Below are 11,303 nucleotides of genomic sequence, written 5' to 3'. Positions count from 1 at the left end.
TACATATATACATATATATATATAATATAATATAATATATATATATATATATATATATATATATATATATATATATATATATATATATATATATATATATAAAATCACAGCCGCCATGCACGCACAAGCACGCTAATTGGAGTTTAGACAACTCCACAGACTCTCATCTGCTTATTCCGGTATAATCCAAGTAGTCGATGTATGAAGGAGCAGAACAAGATCGCTGTGCTTCGCGGAGAAAGCCCCAACCATGCTGCTGACTTGTAGAGGTTGAGACAAAACTCCTCTCCTCTCGCGGCCAATATGATTAACATCGACTCTTCCAGCAATTTCCATCAAACAGAAACAAAATGGAATACATAAAACATGATACATATTAACTAAAATGAATCATTCTAGAAAGCAATGAAAGTAAGCATTTATTGTTCCATGGCACAAACATACAATCTTCACACCGTCTGCGGTACATGAACACTGAACCATGCCCCATCCCGACCCTGTACGCTAACAGTCTGATACAATAGGAGGAGCTCTAAATAGGAGGAGTTTGAGATGACAAAAACAGATGCTTGGATGTCAAGATGCAAATAAACAAACGTAGATAAATCACTCAAAGGAACAAAACACCAATTAGAGATAAATATAGTCTGAAAATTTCCTCTAGGAAGCAAAAGAACCAATCATAAATCTGCAGGATGCGGAGTAAATGCCTTGGATGCACATGCGCACATGATTGTGCCCATTATAGGAATCAAAGAACTAATGCAACGGGGATGAGTGGGTGAGAGAGATCCACATAGACAACTATTCCTAAACACTGGAATGACTGTCAACTATATCATGCTCGGGACAAGAACAGAATCATCAGAAAGGAGCAAACCAACATGGATGGAAGCTTAATCTACAAAATAGAGCTCTTGATTCTTAATTTACAGCAGATGATGGAATCTCTTACTATATATACAGCTATCCTTCAAAATAGAATATGATATATCTCACTTATTTCTGACTGTCTATGTGACCTCATTTTACCATGGACCTGTTAGTGTCCTTCTCAAGCATCGTTTCTTAGGTACATGCTGCTGATTGATTATCTCCAAGACCTGTTCACAACAAATTGATCTCTCTTAATTATGATGATTAATTTAATAGCTATTGCGACAGAAAGGCAAGTACACATCAACAGAAAACAACAACAAACAAGAAAGAGAATATGAGAGCAAGGGATAAGAATGGGCAAATGAGTCCAATTGCATATACAAATGAAATGTGGCATCAGACATCCTTTCTCAACTATATAACAATGCAAAATAGATTTCCTCATCAAGGTGCGTCATATGGCACACATCCATTAAACCAAAATTTGCCATACCGGTCAGTACTAGACCGTACCGGGCACACCATACATATTACTAAACTAGTATGTAATCTCGTACCATACCAACATACGGTACGCCTCACCATGTCATACCGTACCGCATAGTGATACTGTAATAAAATGGTACCAATGTGGGCCGGTACCAAAACGACAAACCTTGCATTAAGCATTATCAATTTTCTTTAAACAAATTAGAAACCTGCTGCTCCTATAACAAGATTTTTGGAACTTTCAATCATTTCAGTTTAAACTTTTAGGCTGTGAGTCCATGACGGATGGTATCAGAGCCAGACCCAATACGTTGTCGCAACTTTAATAGTCATGCGAGCCCCACACTGGAGAATATCAGGATTGACTAGGACTCGATAGAGACATGTAGGACCTGGGCCATGGGTGGGGCCCCTCTTGAATTGTCCTAAAATGTGAGGGTGTTTGTTCACTTATGACAAAATGGTTTCAATTCAGCTTTATAGATTATTTTATTAAATTTAAAATGCATAAGAAAAAAATACTAACTATACATGAATTCATTAAATTCTTGGTTAAACACTTACCTCGTTTACAAATATCAACCATATATTAGATGACTCGGAACTTTAATTGTGTTTGACACATGCAATGACCATTGTTTCCTCAACGTAGAAGATGGATACTTTTGATTCTATTGACCAAGACTATTTGGATTATATTTGATAAATATAACTTCAGTCTAATATCATGTGCTTTTCTTCTATAGTTATTTTAGAATGAATAAACAAAGGGCCATATTTATTGAAAAGAGTGCACAAATTAAATGGCAGGCACTTGCCCAAGAATTGCACTAGAAAGTTGCTGTTTCTAGTTGCTTGTGAACAGCAAATACAAACGAGGTGCCGCAGTGGGTGAAGATCAAAGTAGGGGGTACGTAGGACCTATGGGCCCACGCCTACTAGTTCACACTATAATGGTAGTGATTAAAGTTGCTATGGAAATGTTTATGTAGACATAAAATGAAAGTACAAAACCTTCATGCATGAATTTTAAAGGTTGAATCTTCCATAACAATGGTTATATCAGATGACCTAGTGCAAGGTCAAGGGTGCAAGGGAAAGAACATTTTTTTTGGGTAAACCAAGGGGAAAAGCTTTAGGTTCCTTTCATGATAGCGGCAAGGACTTGCATGAGAAAACACATACAAAGCCTTGTTACATAGGGACGGCATTTGCCAGGTTCCCAGCATTTTAATGAGGTTCAATTCTGACAATAAGTGGACTATCTGCAAAGGATCAATTATGGAAACAGCTCAACTTCCAATACCACCATGCTTCTGGTATTTCGTCCTCTGTTAACTGCATTCTTGCCTCTTCTTCCAAACATGTCAGAATTGTCATAGCTCTTCAAACATGGATATTAGCCTTGTCCATGGTTATTCCTCCATGCATAACATTTGACATGTAGGCAAGGGCAGGGATTATAGGGCAGTACTATAAAGGCATTCAAAATCAGAAATATGAACATGAGCAAAGAAAAGAGATGGGATAACACTCAGTATAGGAACCCGTATACAAGGCTCTATCACAATACTAGTTTAATTTCCAATACCACCTCCGATATATTTTCATCAATATTTCAAATACACCCTTCCATGATCCTCCAAGGATGTCCTGAATCAACTTAGGACATGTTTGGTTGGAAAGAGTTGGACTCTGAAATAGGAATAGAAATGAGTGACTTACATTCCAGCCGTTTAGTTGGAGGGAGTCCCATTCCCATTCTGATTCTAAGAGGAAATGGAATGTCCCAATCCCCCAAAATCCAATCCCACCTCTCCCCTAGTATTCAAATCCTATTCCCATTTCGATTTTGATTCTAATTTTGGTCACGAACCAAAGGTCTCGGAGGATATGACCATTCTGATTCTGATTCCAATTTTGAATTCGGTCGCAAACCAAGCACGCCCTCAATTCTTTCTTGTATGAATATTAATATGGCTCCTGATTGTTCCTCCATGTGTGACATCAAGATGTAAACAAGGGCGAGGACTATAGAATGGTATGAGAGAAAGCATCAACCTTATAAACATAAGCATGAGTAGGGACAACAATGGGGAATAACTTACCGCAGAAACCTTGAAGAAATGGTCATAACAGGGTGATGGACGCACAAGAACATACATATATTCAAGCAAGTAGTTTTATCAAGATCCTGAATCAAGACTATTAGATCGCACCATTTTTCGCATTCCTCTATTGTCCTAGTAGCATCAAATCATGAAAAAAAAAATAGCTAGAAGTAAATTATAACTGCAGCCACCCATATAGATTTTTATCCAAGGATATTTCAGTATAAAAAGAAATGATAAGACAATTGTTTTCGATCATATATTAGTTCTCAGATTTGACTAAACCTTATGGTGAAGTTCTTGTCCGTATACATCAAAATCTGAACTACATTGATACCATGTCCACATTGTGAACACAAAAGTCTCATTTCCTGAATTTGCACCAATATCTATTTCTACTTAACATCTGCATATCACAGGTCAGCAGACACTAATGAATGGTGGCATGGTGATGCAACTAGTTTCCAGACATCAAGCCCTTGGTTAGGTCAATTGTGGACCCAAAATAGGCTGATGGTCCAAAAATATGGGCCTGATGTTTGCTAATTCTCAATAAGGGCAAATTAGTCCATCTTTTCTTACAACTTAGTTGAGAGAAATCAGAATGCTCCAACCAGTTACCTTGGAAAGAATATCATTTTTTTTCCAATATATACTCAGACTTTCTGAAATCTTTACATACATTTTCTGATTAGACTGATTAATTGCAGATGGCCTGAATGGATTAAAAATGGTCAATAGGGTTTCGACATAATTGGTTAAGAGAGGTTTGCTCTGCTGCTATAGGAGAGATTCAGTTGTTTGAAATGACACAAAAGGGTAGGTATAGATCCTTATCCTTTCCCTCATGTCTCTTAGTTGTTTGGAAATTGAACTGTGTAGAGCCACAGCACAAACTTGGTCTCGGAAATGCTGTTCTTTTTGCAGCATTAGAAATATCCCTTATAAATATCATTCTCCTATATAACTTCAGTTTCAGCTCTAATGTTGGAAATTTTTAATTAGCCCTAACTCTAAGAATTTTTCTAAAAACAATACCCCCAAAACCATCGAAACCTCCCTCATACTTCAAGAAGACCCTAATATAATGGTATCTGTCAAATATTTTGAACCTAACTCAAATCATTCTTGCAGTCCATGGATAGCCACATTTAATTTGTCCATATCTGAATCAGAGAAAATGGGTGACAAAAAAACCAAAGAACCACCACTCTCAAATCATTAGCATTTGCATCAAGATATGCATAATCTCCATTATTTGTGGCAACATCATGTGGCTGTGCATCTCCCGCAATTCTTGTAAAATTCAACTGAGAGAGATTCCCACCTAATTAACAGTTTGTCAAGAAGTCATGCACCCTATGATCTTCCAAATCCTTTAAAGTCCAGCAAGAACTATGTTGCCTGCCAGATGGATATGTAAAGCACCATTATTCTGACAAGCCATCTTTTACCTACTTAACAAAATTTCTGAGCTACTAGTTGCTGCACGACATGAACTCTATCATTATATCAAGAACTACTGTTCATAAAAAGAAACTAGTTCAAAGAAGAATTTCTTAATACATTTCAACATGTTTAAGGCTCACAACCTTTTCAGACACTAGGAAAGTTTATCAGTTGATTATAAATTGGTCATTAACTATCATCTACTGCAACGTTAGTTATGCAATAATATGTTATCTTCCTTACATTCTTGGTTCCCAACTCATCATCACTGAGTCAGCAGTCAGTGTCAGAAAGGTAATAGTGGACATACTGATATTTAAATAGCCATGTCCGCATAAGCATTCATAATTTGACCACTTGCTTTTTTTTCCCTTGCTTATGGGGCTCAAAGGGGGGTAGATCTTAGACAAAGTGCCCAATAAAAAAATCTAAACAAGAAACTAATATAGCCCTTAAGGGTATAAAGCCAATAAATAATAATTACAAGAACTTGGAACTTCTGTTAATTCATCCAAACTAATTTCAATTTTATTTCTTAAACAGCAAACTAGACTCCTTTTTATGTCTTGTTGGTCTTCTGGGAAAAGTCTTGAGCATGATATTTTGGGCAAAGATAGCATGTGGAATTGGAATATTATCCTGTACAAGAATTTTTAACTCTTGCACATACTCCAGCCTAAGTCCTGTTAATGGCCAAATATGCCTGCTCCCGGCTTTTCTAGGAAAGGGTGCTTTTAAAACATCCTAAAACATGCTCCCAAAAGAGATACTCTCCAAAATCATTAAACAACTTACTTTCTGGTCACTGTTTAAACAATTAAAACCAATGAAACCTAAGCACTTCGCTCTGAACATCATATACTGGCAGCACAGTCAGCTAATTTCAAAACCATAGTCTAAATCTCAGCATGAATTTTTTGACAAAAACCTAAGTTTAAATGCTAGAATCTTGTTTCTACGGTCCACGACTCCATAACTGTACTCGGATAAGGTGATAGAAAGCATTTGATGAACTGTTTATTCTTCCTCAAGCTTCAGTTGATGTTTTATGAATCTTGGACTAAGCACATAAAATTCAAACCCTATCCGAGAAAGAGATTTATTGCTGCAGCTAATCAGCAAATGATAACAAGACAAATGCCAGATCATTCAAACTAGCACCAGCAAACGAGGAGGTGAAAAAGGACAGAGGGAGATGAACCCATGTAACTCCATGTACCTGCAATCTATTGGAGTAGATAAGCAATCTGCAAAGTTACATGCAATATTCCTTAAACTTTCACAGGTTAGAGCAATGTGAAGTTCTTCTTTCAATAACCCAGTATTTTTCAGTAAAGTTTTATAAAGTGTCACTTAATTTTCAGAAAGTACCAATTTACTAAAGGTATTCGACAAAAGCAAATTAGCCTATGCATAAATTGAAGCTTGCCTATTGGAATTACTAAAGTGACTGTCAAAAGAAAAGCCATAACTAAATCTATGATTCATGAGAAAGGAGTATTTAATGGATAGTTGTTTAATCATGAACCCATGCAAAAAATATTTGGAGAGATTATCTGACACATACTGAGTTGACAAGCACACTCCCACTTTAGTTAATGTACATCTGTTGTTTTGATTCTCCATCTCCTACTTTAGCTAATGTTCATCTCTTGTTTTGCTTCTCTATCTATAGAATAATGTATGGCAGAGAACCAAAAGGCAAATTCATTAGCAGAAAGAGTGTATCATATGGGTAACCCTCATGGATTCATGCAAGCATCTAGCCACACTAAGGCATGTGCATTAATATCATATAAAATTGATAGTTAGCTTGACTTAGGATGGGGTAATCCAACCTAAAGACTCAAGAAAATAACAGACCGGCAGCAGAATTAAATAGTCATCTAACACAAAAAACTATAAAACTATCAACTAAACTAATAATAAAAGGCCCCACTGATCATTTGAAAGAAACATATCATAAACGTAATAACCAGATAAGTTTTCACAGTTATTAGAAACTATAAGCAAAATGTGTCAACTTCTCCATAAGAAATGAACAAGTAGTTGCTTTAAAAATAGGTGAAGTTACCTTATTTTTCTGCATCTCCATCATCTCTTCCTGCAAATATTGAAAAATATTAGGTTTAAACTTCATGTTTCCAAATATTAGGAAATTTAGACAATAAAAACGATCTGTAAGTCAATGAAAAAATAATAGCAAACAGCACAAGGGTAATAATTTTAAATATGATGACCATCCATTATGACTTTAATTGATTTCATCTAAATCAAAATCAGATTTCCCCGATCATGCTAATCACCCCAGATCTTTTATTGTTAATTGAGTACAGTAGTGAACTCTCACAATTATCTCCATCTTTCACCTGTCCTATTTGTAATGAATGGCACAAAATTTGCATCCATTGTTGATGATATTAGGATCGAGTCATAAACAGTAGAGGGCGTTAGATTCAATTGGATCGTGGATGGTAAGATTTTTCCTGATTTCTTTTAGAACATTTAGATAGAAGAGAAATATGAAAATTGAAGTATGACTCAACTATAAAGTAAATGAATAGAGAACAAAAAAAATATACATGCAACAACTCTAGTTTTCACCACATATGTAGCATGTGTAATGAAACGAGTGTTTTGTTTCATTATTCAAGAAATTAATATATTGTCTATCAATCTAATTATCCTTTTAGGTAGAATGTGTCTTTAAAAAAAACCATAGACAAGTCTTGTAAAAATACAAATGTTTGTGTCTTGTTTTGAATACCATGAACTCCAATAACCAACTTGTTAATTTTACTACTCAATACTTACCGGTGGCAATTAACCTAAAAGTGACATAGTCACATAAATTAGAGCCTACCCATGATTTAATATGTAATTAACATAATCAAACTGGAACTATGATGCAAAGGAATGACTAGATCGTGAATCCGATCCAAGGATGGAATCCAAAATATTTAAGACTTTTTTGATCCACATTGTGAATCATAAGCTTCCAACAACAGTGTTTGTATATCGCTCCACATAACAGGCATTCAGGTGGGGACACAAATATGGGCCAACTAATGAGGTCTCGAGTTGCTTTACATTTTAAATGTATTTAGGAATTAAAACTTACAAGAGGGGATTTGAGAAGGATGAATCAAGAAGGGCAGCTCTCACATTATCAAGGAAAGGAGACTTTTAAGGGGCCTCAAGAGTTTATAAGGGACATAACAGCATGTAATAAATAATATAATAATAGACTGCAAATTATGGGGATGTTCACTGCCATAAACCAACTATAATAGATTGTTGAAAAGCAAATAAGGATTCCTTGCATGAACTGCTATGCTTGAAAATTTGAGTAAGAATGAGGACACACTAAGCAAACAAAAGGTACCTGTTTCTTCTGCAATTCCTGGTTTTGTTCTTTTAGTTTTGCTACTTCAGCTTCCAACTCCATGGTGTAAGCCTGAAACAAATTAAAACAATATTGAAGAAAAAATCTTAATACCAGAGTAAGAAAATTAAGCAATATAAGGGTTCAGATTTCGTCTACTTTGATAAATAATTAAGTAACCAGGTAGTTTCTCCAATGTTATACTCACAGTCAACGTAGTAGTACTAAGTGTATAACCTGCATATGACATGGAATAACCATTACCATGTTCTGAAAAAGGCATCTACTTGATTCTTAATTATAGTTTATGCTTAGAAAAACTGAAAACCTGCTCTCTTAATTATGTGCCGACATTATTTTAGGTCGCTACACCATTATAGATGTCAACCTTTGAACATCAAAGCATAGTAAAGTTGCTGAGCATTAACAAGAGAATATCTGTATTGACTAAAACCTCCAGTTAGGTTACTAACGTTTTACAAGAAATCTTTCAATAGGAAGAGGGGAAAACTGCTCCTCTCAGAGATTCCAAAACTTAAGATGAAACAGTAGGTTGTTATGAAAGTAATGTCAATTAAGGTGAAAGCAGAAAGATCTAAGTGATAGGACACACAAATGCATGAAGTATGGCCTCTTAGAATGTATCATGTTCTGATTCAGACTGTGTAGACTATGTTGCAAGGTGCTTTTAAAAATAGAAGCATAAACTCATCAGATATTTACCAAAAAAAAATCTACAGTTACCAAGCATAACCTCACTACTATAACAAAGCATGAATTTTTCATTTCTTCATCCAAATTAAGCACAGGCAAAACAGAGAAGTGTCGGAAAAAAGAACCAAAACAGATAACAAATCATGCAATACATTCAAGCATCACCTAAGTTAAATAAAAGAGATGAAAGGAAAGATCACCTGCTTACGTGCGCGTGATCTCGCAGCAGACTCTCTATTCTTGATCATTCTCCTCTGCCTCCTCTCCACTACCTTCTCCACTGCCCCACCGCATTTCCTCCCCCTAAGCCCCCCAGAGAACATATATGGAACCGGGGACAGGGAGGACATGTTCCCATTGCCCTTGCTTAGCCCATCGGTCGACATCTGGTTCACCGGGGAACCCACAGCTGCAACTGTGACCCCAGCTCCCCCAACGCCCACCACCCCGGGCATCATGCCATTGTTCACACCGTGATCTCCAATCCCCATGATTCCACCCCCTCTCATCCCCTGTGGGTTCCCCAAATCAGCAGTATTTCCCAGAGGCAGAGGAGCTGCATATGGCCTCGTCCCAGTAGCCTGCATCGCTAAATTGGCACCGGAGCTGTTGGGAACTGTGTTTGTCACCACAGTCCCATTGCTCCGATCCATCTGAGGGAACCCGAGAGCAGGCCCAGTATAATTGTTTGAATTCAACTCTCCATAAAACACATTGCTGTTAGTATTGCTGCTGTTGTTACTGCTGTTACCAATCGGCCTTGGCGCCCCTGGCTGAGTTACGTCCTCTCTAACAACTCCAGCTCTCGCTAGAAATTCCTCGAGGGTCATCTCCCCGAGTGTCGGCTGCCGCTGCTGGTGGAGGCCCGTGCTGCCGCTCGACCCCTGGCCGCTCTCCCGGATGAAGTCCCTCCATACCTCGTCGACAGTCTTCTGGCTGAGAGTCCGGGGCAGCGTCAGCGAGCCCTGCCGCTGGAGGCCCATCCCGGCCACGCCGCCGTCGATGCCCCCGCCAGAGGCACCGCCGGCGCCGCCGAGTGCGGTGGCCATGGCCTGGCTCTCCTCGGCGGTCCAGATGTTCTTAAGGAACTCGTCCATGTTCATTGACCCGAAGTCCTTCCCGGGGCCGCCGAGCGTGCTCTGGAACTCGTCGAACGTCAGCGAGTATACGGACGGTTGCCGCGCCAGCGGCAGCTGCTCCGGCCCCGCCGCCGGCTGCCCGTCCGTCCCGTCCGACGACGATCCCATGTTCTTGAAATTCATCCTCGATCCCCTCTCCTCCGCTCTATAAAATCAGCAGATCCTTACTTACCCAACCACCCGATAGATGTACCCAAAAAAATATCCCCTGAATCACATCAAAATCCGCGAAAAGTAAAGTAAAATTCAGATCACCCGAGCAGAGCAGAGAATCTTTCTCCGACCACATGATCCAGGTTGAGTTAAATTAAGAGAAAAAAAAGAAACAATCATCACACCAAACTCAAACCCTAGCTCTTATCCATGGACTTAATCCACCCTCCACCTTCAACAGCTTACATGACAGAGAGGATTTGAAAAGCTACATATCTTGGAAATATTAGTTAAATTAACAGCTTCCAACACAGAGGTAAATTAGAAGCTAAGAGATCTTTATTGCCAAAAATGGAAAGGATATCAATTATGTTATCCCAAATACTTCGAAGATTGATTTTTTCCTTACGTTTTTTAAGAGTCGCGAGAGAGACCTGTGTTTTGGTGTTTAGTTGGGGGCGACCGCCTTGCGCTAGCTTGGCTTCCCGTATTGCTGCGGATCGATCGCGGCGTGGGAGAGGCCAGGTGTCGAGCTCGGGGGCAGCGATTTATGGGGGAAGGGGAGCACCCGAGAAAAAGTAGAATAATGCGGGGCGTGCAGCCGGGCACCGGCGACGTGGCGGATTCAGAGACCGCGAGCGGCTGTGATGTGACCTCGCAGCCAATGCGAGCGCTATAGATGGAGCGATCACGGCTGTCGGTCTGGCGTCCCGACAAACTTCTTGGATGATCGGATCTGCACTCTCAGTTTTTCATTCGCACCCGGATGACGGTGGGTGACGCGCGGATACATCGCAACGACGTCAGCAAATGAACGGAGAAAATGGATCGGAAATGGACACAAATATCATAGCTCCTGGTTCTTCGGTAGGACTGGCGGGTGTTTTAGCTGGTGATTTTGGTAAGGTATGTGAGTGTTGATTGGTGTCGGTTGATAGAATTTAATAATGCTTAGAGCAAGTTCACCACCGATGATTGGATCGC

General features: G+C 38.9%; 1 protein-coding gene across 4 annotated transcripts; it reads right to left on the bottom strand.

The window, feature by feature from the left end:
* Positions 1–396: 396 nt before the first annotated feature.
* On the bottom strand, positions 397–10,933 carry LOC103710264 (bZIP transcription factor 46-like). 4 transcript variants are annotated; one of them, XM_008795929.3, is made up of 5 exons: positions 10,754–10,933; positions 9,228–10,374; positions 8,314–8,385; positions 7,003–7,032; positions 397–1,103 (listed from the first exon to the last, which is right to left on the bottom strand). In XM_008795929.3, exons 2-5 carry the CDS (start codon positions 10,287–10,289, stop codon positions 1,029–1,031), a joined length of 1,239 nt encoding a protein of 412 aa, XP_008794151.1. In that variant the 5' UTR covers positions 10,290–10,374; positions 10,754–10,933; the 3' UTR covers positions 397–1,028. The 4 variants fall into 4 exon arrangements, with proteins under 4 accessions (XP_008794151.1, XP_038978723.1, XP_038978726.1 ...); XM_039122795.1 differs by having other exon boundaries at positions 10,729–10,878; XM_039122798.1 differs by having other exon boundaries at positions 9,228–10,311; positions 10,729–10,868.
* Between the last annotated feature and the right edge of the window lie 370 nt (positions 10,934–11,303).

The sequence above is a fragment of the Phoenix dactylifera genome, unplaced genomic scaffold (genome assembly GCF_009389715.1).
Source record: "Phoenix dactylifera cultivar Barhee BC4 unplaced genomic scaffold, palm_55x_up_171113_PBpolish2nd_filt_p 001768F, whole genome shotgun sequence".
Taxonomy (NCBI): domain Eukaryota; kingdom Viridiplantae; phylum Streptophyta; class Magnoliopsida; order Arecales; family Arecaceae; genus Phoenix; species Phoenix dactylifera.
This window is presented reverse-complemented; position numbering and strand designations above follow the sequence as displayed.